The sequence below is a fragment of the Lingula anatina genome, chromosome 6, assembly GCF_051362555.1.
Source record: "Lingula anatina isolate TDL-2025a chromosome 6, LinAna3.0, whole genome shotgun sequence".
In the NCBI taxonomy this organism is placed as follows: domain Eukaryota; kingdom Metazoa; phylum Brachiopoda; class Lingulata; order Lingulida; family Lingulidae; genus Lingula; species Lingula anatina.
In genome coordinates, this window is record NC_141772.1 from 9,245,164 (window position 1) to 9,259,480 (window position 14,317).

Here is a 14,317-nt window from a genome sequence, read left to right on the forward strand (position 1 = left end):
GTATCTCTTTCAACTCAACAACTCAGAATCAAAATCGCAGTTATGACATATGTAGGCCCTACACTTGGTCAACCTTTGTACAGTCTTCATGTGACCACTTTAGACAAACAATGCATTTAACCCATTTCTCTTTTGGTCGGCTGTTAATGAACGGCTCCCCACAAACCAGACATGGCCACTCTTCTTCTGACTCAGAATCGCTGGTCATTTTTAATTTCCCTTTTCTTGATTTTCTCTATCGACTAGAAATCTTAAACTGTTTTTTATTTTTGTTGCGCTTGTCCTTTTTAATTTTGTTGGGCTTGGCCTTTTCTTTTTCGAGTAGCTCATTTTCAGGTGTGTCAGTTAGTACTGCACTGCATCGTTTTCTTCTTTTAATCTTTGGAATGCGACGGTGAGCCTTTGGAAAGGGTCTAATTATTGCTGGACTTGAGCTGTTTGGGGGTTTTCTTAAGTGAGCTTTAGTGTGCTGTAGCACCTCTTCCGGTGAGGGCAACTGAGATTTCAACTGAATCTTTGTCTAAGTTACGAGGTGAATATTTGTCTTTTCTGGCGGATTTTGTACCCTCGTTCACTAAACATTAACAGCAACCCCCAATCCATTACACAAAGCATTTAAAACCACATAGGCAGAATTGGTGTTGTATAGTTTATCCATAACATAGGCTCTCAGCTAGAATATTTTCATTTTGTCGCGAAAAGGAGTAATAATCAACATTTCCTTCCACATCTAAAAGCAATTTATCGCAAAAAGCAACAGTGGGCATGCAGACCCCTTTCGACCAAACAGCTAGCAACTGGATTTAACAAGCAGTGACCCCCCCCCCCCCCCCCCCCTTGTATCTTGTACACGCATGTAGGCCTACATTCCGGCATCTTGGAGATGTTCTATCAGCTAGATTCCGTCTCCAGTTGGAGTTGTACTGGGTTACTACGTCACTACTCTCTTCAAAGTTGAAATTAAAACATTTAGAGAGGTTTAAAAAATGAAAAACACCGTGCGGGGTGGGTTGGAACACCCCTGACAGTGTTCCAACTGGCCCCATGTCAAATGTTCCGACCAGCCCCCATGACGTCATGGCCTACTTATGACACTGTATTTCTTTAACACGTGGGAAGTGATTAAAAAAAACAACAGCCTTTTGAACATCAAGGTGGTCCTAAACGCTATGCACAATTTCAGTGATATAATCCTTATACTTTAGTTTACAGCACGATGAATGTCAAAAATATGAAAACTTACTTCGAGTAGCGAAAATAAGTTTTTTTCGCATAAAACTTTTACTGCATTTTCGAAACTTCCACAAGTTTACTGGATGAATGACCATGCCACGTGACATTTTTATGCTGAAGGAGCACATGATCGGTCTTGTGATTTAAGAAATAAAGCCAATGTTCCAACTTACCCGCGTTCCAACCCACCCCGCTCTCCCCTACATGTAGCCTATCTGAAGCACCTCCATTAATAAAAGTCGCCTACATGAAGGCCTATCAGTAGCACGAGTTGCTGAACAATACATGTAGGCCTACTGAACACAATGGGCCTACCCTGGCCTGTACTACCTGGTCCTGTACTACCTGGTATATGTAGCTTACATGTAATTCTACAGTAGTACAGTAGATTAAAAACTAGAACCAGTTAAATAAGAAATGCTTGTACATTTTATGTAATTATGTAAAGTCGTTTCTTTCATTTCCTTTTTGATACTTTGATTAATTTGGTAATTCTGAGTAGGAGGATGGGCTATGCTTTCTGCAAAACTTACACCAGTACATTGTAACTATAGGATCAGGGCTGCAGCCTGAGCAAAATGCCAGGGGGGGTGTTCTGGGTTCCACAAAATATTGACAAAAACTGTTCAGTCAAGCAAATGTGAAATGTGGTCACTCACACATGTGATGCATAAATACAAAAGACCACACCTACTGAGATCAGACACACACACACTGACTTTACTGGAGAAGGACAGAAGGACATGACTCTCTTAATAAGATATAGACTCCACAATTTATGTAAGTGTATTTGTTTTAATTTATGAGAATCATTGTTTTATATTATACTTTTGAATATATTATATTATATTGTATTTTTATTTTTTATTTTAGTAACCGGCTATCGGCTATCTACTATCAGCAATTTTGAATAAACTGAAAATAAAGCCAACCGTGTACAAAAAGGAGTTCTATGTTCTTTATAACCCAATACAGAGGGGGGGGGGGGGCAGTAAGCGGACACGAGGGGGCGAAAATTTTTAAAAACTGTATGTATAATACTGCATTCTGGTGCATTTTAACTGTTATTTATTGCTCAATCAGAAGTCAGAAATTGTTGGTTCATTTTGCCATAAGTACAGTCATTTTTTCAACACAACACGCCAATTGGACTTCATTTCGTAGATTGTCTCAGGATCGGGAATAACTGAGTTGGCTAAAAACAGTACACCTTTGTAAACAGATTGTTGAATGATTGTCTAGTGGCCATGAGTGCATTTTCTCACAGACTTGATACCAACTTTGCAATTATTTTTTTTTACCTTTGCGATTATTATTTTTTTTTTTTGCACCTCAAATCCCGGGGGAGGGGGGGGGGGCAGCTTCAACCCCTGCCCCCCCCCCCCCCCCCCCCCCCCCCCGGAGGCTACGGCCCTGTAGGATCCAATATAAGAGTAATGGTAGATTGTAAGTAGGTAGTAGGCCTATATACGCCAGTAACTCCATGTACAGTATCCTGTTTTTTATTGCTAAAAAGGAATTAATAATTTATTTTCGTTTAAATGGCACCAATATTGTTTTAATATTCAAATTTTACATACGATAACTAAAAAGAAATAATATAAAAATTATTCATTGAATACAGATTCATACGTCTTGTTAATAAAAATACGCTGAGTGAGGGGTGGTGGTGGTGTCAGAGTGACCGAATACCCATAAAAGTGGCTCAATTTAAGTTCACATTTTAGAAGTCTCATTGGCACCATATCTCGTCCCATGGTGTTTCTCCACCGTACAGGACCCCTCCAAGTCTTCAACATGTTCTAACAACTTGGCGTCTTTGGTCTCTGGCAGCGGGAACGCAGCAAGTGACCCAAGGATGGCCAGAACACCGTACAGGATAAACGGAAGTTTTTTGGCCACTTGACCGATGTCCAGTTTGCCCAGGTAGTTGATGTAAGGAAATGCTATGCCACCCAGTCGGCCAGCAAGGGAAGAAAAACCTCCCGCATTGCTCCTAAATCAAGGAAGAAAACGAAAGTGGAATCAATTAACAACATTAAGACAGGTGGAATCTGCATTAATGTACATGTACTAATACTGCCCCCATTTCTCTATTGTTGCACACTGTTTAATAGCATTAATCTGTTAGATTGTGTATTTGGTTTCACATCTTCTATTTTTATTTAGCTTCACGATTATTAAAATGATCAAGTAAGAGTAACTACGCTAATATTTTAGAGTCATCTAATAGATATACTTTTCTTAATGGAACAGGTATTTGTATTGTATTTGTATACGTTTTGCAGTCCCCACAAATCAATATTGAGCACATGAATATAATATGTCCGAACCTTAGCACAGTGGGGAAGAGTTCTGTGGTGTAGAGTACGAGGATAGTGAAGGAGGAATTCATCCAGAACTTCCCCAGTGCAGGTAGTATACGTGCTGACCATAGTCCGGCGGCTGGAGATAAGAGAAAACAAGGTTATAATTCAAATTATTGTTTTTCTTTTTATCAAGAGCTTGTAAAATATGTGGGTATTACCTCCAATATTTCTGTGACTGTCAGTCACCATCATCAGGGAGTAAATGACTAGGGTCATTTCACCTGGAATGAAAATCCAGGTCAATTGCCCCTAATCGATCACTGGCCTTGTGTTGTAACTGTTACATCCTCCCCCCGGGGCTCCTCTGCATCCCTCTGGAGCACCGTGAGGTAGATAGCTGGTAAATCATACTCCCCTGTCTGTTCAGGTCTGGTTGTTTGGTCCTGATGTGTACAGCTTCTGCTATTTTTCTTTGAAATGTCCAGTTTTCCCTGTCTATCACTTTCAGGCTGTCAAAATCAATGTGGTGACCTGGATGTTTGCAGGTATGTTCTCCAAGGGCTGATTTCCAGTTGTTTTTGGCCACTGAGTCTTTGTGTTCTTTCATTCTTGTGGCTAATGGTCTTACAACACAAGGCCAGTGATTAGGGGCAATTGACCTGGATTTTCATTCCAGGTGAAATGACCCTAGTCATTTACTCCCTGATGATGGTGACTGACAGTCACAGAAATTAACATTACCTCAAAATTTAAGTAAGATCACTGAAAAGAAAAAAAACTTATTTGATAAACAAAGATCATTACATCCCGACCTAATGAGTACTATATTGTAAACAGAAGCAAAGGGAGATCAGTTAACCTGTGTCCGTTGGAATAAAAGGAGTGACGATACAGGCGATTCCAGCCAGCATCCCGGATACTATTAACGGCATACGGCGCCCTATTCTGTACAATATAGAAGACATTTAACATTATAATCCATTAAGAGTATTTTATATGGTATATAATTGAATTAATCAATTGTCAAGTGCATACATTAAGCAAATAATATTATTTGGTTTTTATAGCAGGAGTGATAAAAAAAAGGTGTACTGAGTATCGTAATTGTAGGCTATGTGTAATGTAATTTTAATTATGTATTTTCCGCTGTAGATTGAAACAATTTGCATTAGGAATGGTTGTAAATCAGTTATCAATAATTCAATATCACAACGGATACCCATGCAGATAAAGGACACATTCATGCACGTCGCTCATCATTTCTTTATTTTTTTTTTTATTCACCACGCTGTCATTAACTCATTACTCGACCAGAGCGCAGGCGCAGGGGCTTGCATACGCAGATTCTCGCACGCACACAAACTTACCTCCATGCTAGTAACAAAGCTAACATGACCGCAGGCACTTCTATCACCATTAGAAGGAAAAAGTTGAGGTAGAAGTCGCCGTTAATACTGGGTGCACTGAAGGAGATGCCGTAATACACTAGTGTATTCACGATCCTAAAACAAATGAGAAATAAGATGATTATTTTCCAATTGATGCAGCTTGTGTCACCTTTACATCAAACCATTTTTGTTTCTCTCTCTCTTTTATTTTTAATTTCTGCTGAGATCTAAGTGGTTTTTTCATGGCATATCCACATATGAACGGTGGAATAAAAGATGAACGACGGTGGATAAAAGATGAACGAGAGGTTCAAATATGAGAGTGGACTAAACCTCTTTTTAATGACTCAAACTACACACAAATTCACTTTTTCTATCCGTGCCTCACCACAGTATCGTGCAGCAAATTATTCTCAGTCGAATTTTGGGGGTCCTGAACAAATCAAGAGTCGTGTACGTTTTCTCTTCGTTGTTTGAGTCGTCTCCGGCGCTTCTGTCTTTTTTCGAGATTGGCACACAAAGCTGAAAATCTTCTGGCAGTTTCTTATTGTTGAACTTGGCCATGTTGTAGACCAGCTGCTGTGCTTCCCCTTGTCTGCCTCTTGCCATCAACCAACGCACAGACTCCGGGACAAACCTAGAGAGAGAAAAAAATTGTCACAATTTTAAAAGCTGTAAATAATTTAATGCGTTCTTGAACAATTTTTTCTATCAACAAGATATATTGGAAATGCCGTTATACAAGTTTTTGTACACTGTTAAATGTAACAAGAAATTCAAAGGATTTCATATCTTGTTTTCTGTATATGCTTTTTTACTTTGCAAAGAAATGGCCATTTTGGCTTTATTATTTTATTTATTTATTTATTGGAATCAAAACCTCAGAATTCCTCAACCAAGTAACATATAAAATTCAAAGGATAATTTTATTAGCTGTTTTAATAAATTCTATTCATTTCACTTAATATAATACACACCACCAGACCAAGACCCCCGCCAGAGCAGGCAACGATATCACCAGCTGTAGTGTTTTCCAGTCCCGGATGAGGTAGCCGAACAACGCCATGGTGAGGGCACCGCTGTTCCAGCCAAATGCTGCCAGAATTCCGAAATAAGTTCGCTGTTTTGGCGGGAAGATTTCCAGTATTAAAAGGTAGCCGGTGAGCCAGAATCCCTGAGGGAGAAAGATATAATCTATCATTACTAAATTTGTTTAGTCATTTCCAATAGAGCAACTACTGGTATTCATTCATAGCTTTAGGATTTTTTCTCACAATTTGACCAAAATAGTTCGATCGAAATCAGACAAAGTGGACAATGTGGGTGGAGGACGAGAAATACCGTATACCAGAGGGAAGCTCAGCAATATGGAATTAATTCTATACAAACATCCTCTCTTTACAGTAGAGAAAAGTGTTAATAATTAGCCAGAGCCATAGCTGTGAATGTCTAGTGAATTACTAATCCGTCACGTGGCCCTGGTAGAGGGCAGACGGAAAATATGTTAGAAACATGTAAAATATAATTGGAGAAATACCAGACAAGGTACATGTGCGAGAACTCGGTTCTTTTGGGTTCTGGGGAAATTCCAGAAGAGGCAAGTGTCTCGACTGCCCCATATTCGCCACGGTCAAGGTCTAGTGAGAGATACTTGCTATTTTCTTTCACAACATGTACAAATAATAAACAACAGAACATGAGAGTTTTGATTTTTCGTTAAGTTACAACTTTAGCAAGCCAGATGGAATTATATATATATATATATATATATATATATATATATATATATATATATACAAAATAAACAAACAATATAAGAAACCAATAAATAAATAAATAATTATATCACCATGCACCTACCACTGTCAATGTACCCAGAAAGAAGCGAAACACCAGGAAGATGTAGACATTTGGCGAGAACATGGTCACAGACCCCACCACTGCCGTGCCCGCCAATGTCCCGAAAAATATCTTTCTTCTTCCGTATCTATCAGCCAGGAATCCGAAGAGGAGATCGCCTAGAAGAATGCCAAAACTGAAGATGGCTTGCGCTGTCTCTGCCAGAAAGTTCTTATCGCAAACCAGGTCCCACTAAAGAAGAATATACATTTAATTATGTATTTTAAACAGGATTGGGCAAATGTTTGTAATCATATCCACATTTTGATTCTGTTTTCTGGGCCTGTTGAACTTAAATGACGTCAAACATTATTGGAGTTACAACAATGCACAACGACCTGTTTATGTTATCAAACCCAAGAATACATTGTTTCAGTGACGTTAAAAATCGTTCTCTGAATTGATCTAATATGGCTTTCCAAAATATAGTATTATTTTAAAATCCATGCATCAAACATCGAGTACGGTTCAACTCTTTGCACTGTTCCTTACCTGAGTAACGATGGAGTTAGTGACGGGGTTATGGCTGTACCACCAGCCGTACTCACAGCCCGTGGTGTAATTGTTGCCTGCGGTGTCGTTGGCGAACAGACTGCACTTCCCAATGCTGGAAAACGAGTAGTTGCCAGCATCTCCAACCGACGTGTCGTTGAAATCTCCAAATGGAATCTGAGTTAGGAATGAAAGCTATTTAAATTTAAACTGCAAACTAAATCCCCCGGTAAAAATTAAGGTAAATGGAATTTAAGATGTACTCGTACGTGGTTTGGTGATAAGGGCGTAAGCATTTATACAATGAACTGTGTTCCCGTTATAAAAAAAGCAAACTAGAGGTAGAAATGAAAAATTAACAGATTGGAGTATACATTAAAACATTCCGTATTAATTTTAGCTCTTAAAAGATACAAGTAAAGGTAACTAGGCTGATGGACTTTAGTGGACATAGAAGACATATATCGAGAAAAATAGCCGCGTCTAGATCAGTTCTCACAGAAATTATATTCATTTTTAATTAAAAAGAAGACGTTAGATGGCTTCCTCCTCTATGTTACCCATATGCTCTGTGACTACCACAATGGACGTTTGACCGAGAAAATTTTTCATCATTATTGCTTGCATTCATCTTAACACCGCTACAACTGAGAGATCGTGATCTACATTGACATTTCCCTATGTCTGTCGACTGACGATGCGGGCTAGCTGGGTACGGGCACATTTTACATGATTTATGAATTCATATTAATGTGTTTCATCTATATTGAAACAAAAGATAATAAGAGCAAATTGATGTTTATGACTGCTAGGCCTATGTGTACAAAGCTATATAAGGCACCTATATAACCTATATGATGTACCCAGTATACTGAAGGCCAACTAATTAAAATTTTAATAGGCATGATGTAAAGGCATATCTACTTACATACTGAAAATATGAATGCATTATTTGGCACACAAACATGTATATACACACGCTTACACACATGCACGTATAGATTCATATGTATCTATACGTGTACATACTCGTATAGATACATATGGGAAGACCCTCAAACCCCGGCCCTCCCCCCGAAGGCGGTGAGTGAAGGCGGTTCAGGAGGAGAATCCTTTAGACTTACCCTGCACCTGTGTTCAGGCTCGTAGCCCAAGAAGTTCATGCTGAACGTCTGCCATGCAAAGGGCCAGTTGGAGAGAACAGTGACCAGAAACCATGCCAACATCTGGTGCCGTCCATACGGGCCAACGTGCTCCAAGACTTCGTCGTACTCCATTAGTCTTACAGTACAACTTGACTACCAATGAGCTGAATGGTCCAGGCAGTCTAGATCTGCGTGTTCAGAGCAAATATATATATATATACACCTGTCCTATATACAGGGGTTATATACGAAGTACTTAGACGATCTTACATAAAGACAGACTGAAGCTCTGTGTGGCAATTGTTTTTACGCTGTCGTGTCGTTTTGCGAACCAAAATACCGGCGCGTAGAGTGCACGTGCGTCTATCTCACCCCCACAGTTAATGTGTCCTTATCGTCATCCTACCGATTCACTTGATATTATGATTTAGCTGTGTAGTAAACTAAACAATCCTTCTTAAGCAGAAATATGCATAGGAACACCGTCATCAGGATTTAGGTATACAGAGGATAAATACGGACACCTGATTCTTGGACACTTACAGTATATGTGACTGAAATCAGCTGTAGGTAGTTATAGAGTGGCGATAGGTACGTTACACTCATGGCTCAAAGGTTAGGTCGAATACATGTAATACGTCACATTTGTAAACAGGATTTGGGTGAACAGCAGCTAGCTATAGGTATAACCTGCATCAGTGACAAAATAACACGTCAAGTGTCAACAAAGTGGCGTTATCTGTGACAGGTCCGGGATATAAATGAGAGGATGGGAGCCAGAAAACAACTGCTCCGCCTCCCATGTTTAATTTTCACACATTCATAATAAAGAAAAAAAAAACGAAGTGAAATTTATACATTGATAACATCCGTGTTTTTGTTTGCTAGCTCCTGCTCGTCTAACATCGAGAACAGATATGAACAGATATGAACAAGTTCATACTACCCAAGATGCAGCGTTGAAGTTAGCTTGGTCTAGCGTCAGGTTTCAGCCGTAGTTTCCAGGTTCGTTTGTGAAAAAAAATTAAGAACCTGTAAACTAGACACTACATGTATACACTAACTTCAGCGCCACCTTTTGAGATCTCGCAAAACAGGAAAGAACATATGCTCAAGAAGATGCTGTGTGAAGATAAAAACGTGGGTGTTTTGTAGAATTATTTGTTTAAAGAAACTCTCATTACACGTTTTTTTTAGTAAAGGGCACTGCGCTCGTTTGATTACTAAGACTGGAGGTTGAAGAGACCATTCTCCCAAGAAAGAAAATCCCCTTACATAACCGTGACGTTCTGGACATCCACTACCCGGTATATATATATATATAGGCCTATGACCCCGTTCCCATAGCTAGATCAATCTAGCAGGATCAGTCCATCTCCGAGGGGTTTCTTGCTAAATTGCATTCAGCTTAAGTGGCTTAGATGATGTCTGGCACATAGGTCCTAATGCATAAACGAAAACGTAAAAATGAAGAAGAGATTTCGTGGAATGATATGAAAATTCATTCATTCTAGTTCACGGCTACAAAGTATATATCTAGTTCACAGATCCAGTATCAATAAGTCCGTATTGTATAGTGACAATAACGACAGTCTGGAGCTTTCGAACGTTTATTCACCGAGTCTCTTTTTCATACAAATTTACAAGTATTTATACGCAATTTCACCTTTCTGGTCATGCATTTCCTTGTTTTCTTTCCATTGTCTTTGCGTGATCACATTGCGTGATTTTCCATTCTCATATTGCAAACCACCGTTCAACATTTCCTGATTAGGTACTTTATTAGAAACTTGTTTTTAATTTATTTTAAACATTACACGAATTACTCATGCTTGGACCATATCCAGCCTTAGTTTGCAAGTGTTTTACACGTGTAAGAAACTTGCAAATCTATTGAGAAATTAACCAATCAAATCGAACTATATGTAGGTGACTTTGACATGTTCCATCTTTTCCTACCACGAAAACAATTCCTGCACTTGTTGACTGTTAAATAAATTTAATTTACACTTAATAACTCTCTATCCTTTCACTCGTTTGATTCTCCTTTAATTATTACTTGCAATTAGTGAAAGTGTAAGTCATTTACTTTACAACAGTATTATATATTTCATATATACCTCCTCTCCGCGCAGATCAATATTTAGTTTGCGGGTTTCTACCCTGTATTTAATCACATGACGGTAAAGCTTAAAGACAAGAACGCAACCTGAGCGTAAAGTGTGATAAAATAAATGGGGACAGCCGGAGACACAGAAGAGGACGCCGTCGTGGTATGCGTGGCGCCGTCTAGGACTTCAGTGGACCGAGTCTTATTGCCGCCATTGCCACACATGTCGGCATCGCGCGGTCTGGCCATCAGATACAGAGATCCCTCAGCCAACTTGATTGAACGCTTTTCCAGAAACTTGTCCATGGATGGCAGCAGACATACCATCTGTTTCCAACCCTCGATGTAGGAGACGCTGGGAGAATTCCTTGAAATCCTTGCCACATACATGATGCTGAGAGCCGAACCCTCCTCTGCCATCTGCAAACTGCAGTCGTAAGGCTCCATCAGCGAAAGGTTAAAAGCAATAGCCATATGTCCTATACTGGTATCAATTTTGCCACAAATATTAATGACCGGGCGTTCAGTAAGGTTCCAGCCATCAGGTGCAAAGACAAACTTCACTTGATAGAACACGCGCTCAAAAGCGTGTAAAAGCGGGCTGCACTCTCCACCAATTGACTTGAAGCCTACTGGGCAGGGCTGGGTGGCCTAAAATCCCGAGAACAGAACGTTTTCATAAAATCATATTTGTAGTTAACTATATGTTATACGCAGGCCTATGGCTACCTTTAATTTGAATTCTTGGCGCATTTACGGACCAGACGTATTAGCGAACGAAGAAATCTCATTTTAAGAGTGACGTCTTGTAGGCTAGCCTACACTAGACGGCTTGGCGACGTTCACGTATGCGCTGTACCTTTACTCACCTTGTCCACGTTCCACTCTGCGCTGTCGTCGCTGATCCTCAGCAAAGAACTAAAACTTGGGGGCATGTACTTCCTGATAAGTGACGGGTATGATCCTGAAATAAAGCTGTGATACTTAGTAAAGAACTTCCTGACCCCCTCCCCCTCGATTTCAGGTCCCCTCTTGATATTAGAATTTTGACTAGCTGAATCATAGTTTTTAACCGTACCAAATGGCACCGTTCGCCCTCTAATATACCAACATATTTCGGGACCTTTCAGCGGGCCCAAAACACCACGCGGACTAGACCCCCCTCCCCCCCGCCCCCCTTCAAATAATCCTGGATCCGCCTTTGCGTGTATCCGTGTTCAGGTACAGAGCGATATCATGTCCTGGTACATGTAATAGAGATATCAGAATCTACCTACCTTCTTGGTACCTTATCCCGGCATAGCACAGCATGCAATGGTAGTTCTTAAACACCTGGATACTTTTGTAAAGACTCGTCTGTGTCACCGCTGTGTAAGAGAGACACGTGTCACGCAGAGAGGACTGCACGTCAGAGCCACGCAGACTGGACGTCTCGTACAGCGTGTTGTTCACCAGCTCAAAATCACACAGCTCCACGTCATTAGCGTTCACTGGAGGGAAACAGAACCTCGGCCTATTAGGGTAACTGCTCGGTTTTAACATCGCATAGCAATCATACTTCAGGAGAACCATCTCTAGGATGCATTGCCACGACGTACAATTCAGGAATTCTTCCACGGGTGTCAGAATGCATTTCACCTGCACGTGCCACTGAACGCTGTCCCTGACCCCGTGACACAGCGCGCAGTACTTATTAGCGTACGTCACACCATTGGCGTCCGTGACGGGGAGGAAGGTCTCAAAGTCTGCCCTGGTAGCGTTGACACATTGCTGCCTGACGTCGCTGTCCTGCCAGGCGTCCGGGCACTGAGCCAGCGTCCAGACGGGGTACACGTGGTGCCAGGAGGCCTGGGACATTCTCGGCAAACTTGACGAACGACCAACTGTGAAATCAGCATTCTTCTGAATTGGTGTGCATGTCATGAAGCCAGCATGCTGTACAATATGCTCTACCTCTGAGATGTCGCTACCCGTGTCCCGGCCAGAGCTGCCCTGTGCCATCTGACTACTGCCATTCCCTGGGGGCAGACCCAGGGGTGGAGCGGCCAATACACCACTGTTCTGACTGCTGGCACAGTGGTGGGCCACGTCATAGCAGCAGTCTTCAAACAAACAGCACAGTAAGTCTGTAGAACAGTGGATAATGAAGCGGTACCAGGACATCATAGACATCTTGCTGCCATATAACCACCGGTTACCAGGCGGGTTAGAGCCTGGCATGGACGACCCGTGTCCTCCGCCTGGAGAGATCCCGTCCTCTGTCTTCAACCGACTGCTGTCCACGACACCGTCACAGGGCAGGATACAGTAGCAGAGAAATACCAGCGAAATCTTCATGTACTTGTACATTTTCATTGGAGAAGTGGTAGCCCAAGAGACTACGGCTCGATGTACTGACACCTTGCTGATGTAGTCCAGTTAAATACTGGACATTTTTCGTGTCGGGTTGTCGAGATCGCGTGCGTCTCGGCGTGCGTCACACAACTGTTGCAGTGATTCTTGTGAAATAATTTTTGAACAGAAACCATATATGATGATTAGCATAGTGCCATGTCAATTCAGCAGTCAAAACAAATCTCGTCTTGGAACATCCTTTTGTCAGAAGTATACAGAGACGAGACTCCCATTGTGCACTTTTGACAAAAAGGATGATACAAATTGCTCTCAAAGGTCATTGTTTTTTATTGCCCACCTTGTTCTCTATGAAGGTGGGGGGGGGAGGGTCTGGAAAAAGGCCACTCTTTTTAGACATGTGAAAATGATGACAAAAATGGATGAGTTCAAAACTCGGTGATTTAGTGGGTCTTACTGGTGGTCCAAAACAAGTGAGGCCAAATTCGTGCATTGAAGATCATTTTCCCTGCCTTTGGCTTTGATAAATCTCTGAACCTGCAGATTATTGGATCTTAAGATAAACGATGGGAATATGTGCAATTTTTTATTTTGCAAAATGACTGAACCCTCTGACAAACTGAATTGCAGTAGCCGAGAAATACCAGCGAAATCTTCATGTACTTGTACATTTCATTGGAAAAGTGGTAGCCCAAGAGACTATACTGACACCTTGCTGATGTAGTCCAGTTAAATACTGGACATTTTTCGTGTCGGCTTGTCAAGATCGCGTTCGTCTCGGCGTGCGTCACACAACAGTTGCAGTGATTCTTGTTACGAAACAGAAACCATATAAAATGAACAACATCGTGCCATGTCAATTCAGCAGTTAAAACAAAATGACAACGCCAGTGAACAGCTCTAAAATAAAGTCTCATCTTGGAGCTCGGCACCAAAGTGGAATGATTTAATATAGTGGCACCCCGGGATAAAGCAAGATATAAACAAATGGAATAGAACATCCTCATTAAAATGGTAGAGCATAGAAATCCGAGTTGTAAACCCTTTAAAAGTAAGGCAAAATAAAGATTGCATTCAAATACAAAGTCTTATTGTTTAACAGTATTCCTCGAGGTGGTTACTGGTACTTTCCATTTGCACATCAAACGGGCGCCATCCAGCATTCCTTGGCTCACGGTTGCTTCATACCAATTTTGGTATATAACAGGGAAGGCAACAGTTAGGTTATGTTCTGTGAGGTAGTTCGTAAAGAAGGGTCATCCATTAGAGGCAGAGAGTTACAAATAGGTTATGTTCTTTGAGATTGTTTTTAAGGGGTCGTCCATTTTATCATCGTTATCAGATGTCTGCAAACAGTAGGCGGTGGCCGGGGGGGTGGGGGCGGGGGGG

General features: G+C 41.0%; 2 protein-coding genes across 3 annotated transcripts; both read right to left on the reverse strand.

Annotated features, from left to right (window-relative positions):
* Positions 1–2,719: 2,719 nt before the first annotated feature.
* Positions 2,720–9,063, reverse strand: LOC106172568 (organic cation transporter protein). 2 transcript variants are annotated; one of them, XM_087015804.1, is made up of 9 exons: positions 8,446–9,061; positions 7,322–7,498; positions 6,791–7,021; positions 5,908–6,104; positions 5,319–5,567; positions 4,910–5,044; positions 4,402–4,487; positions 3,567–3,678; positions 2,720–3,229 (listed from the first exon to the last, which is right to left on the reverse strand). In XM_087015804.1, the coding sequence occupies exons 1-9, from the start codon at positions 8,596–8,598 to the stop codon at positions 2,950–2,952; spliced, it is 1,620 nt and encodes a 539-aa protein (XP_086871930.1). In that variant the 5' UTR covers positions 8,599–9,061; the 3' UTR covers positions 2,720–2,949. The 2 variants fall into 2 exon arrangements, with proteins under 2 accessions (XP_086871930.1, XP_086871931.1); XM_087015805.1 differs by lacking the exon at positions 6,791–7,021 and having other exon boundaries at positions 8,446–9,063.
* A 997-nt stretch (positions 9,064–10,060) lies between these two features.
* LOC106172569 (uncharacterized) lies at positions 10,061–14,299 on the reverse strand. Its single transcript, XM_013553346.2, has 3 exons — positions 11,854–14,299; positions 11,446–11,540; positions 10,061–11,227 (listed from the first exon to the last, which is right to left on the reverse strand). Exons 1-3 carry the CDS (start codon positions 12,929–12,931, stop codon positions 10,640–10,642), a joined length of 1,761 nt encoding a protein of 586 aa, XP_013408800.2. The 5' UTR covers positions 12,932–14,299; the 3' UTR covers positions 10,061–10,639.
* Between the last annotated feature and the right edge of the window lie 18 nt (positions 14,300–14,317).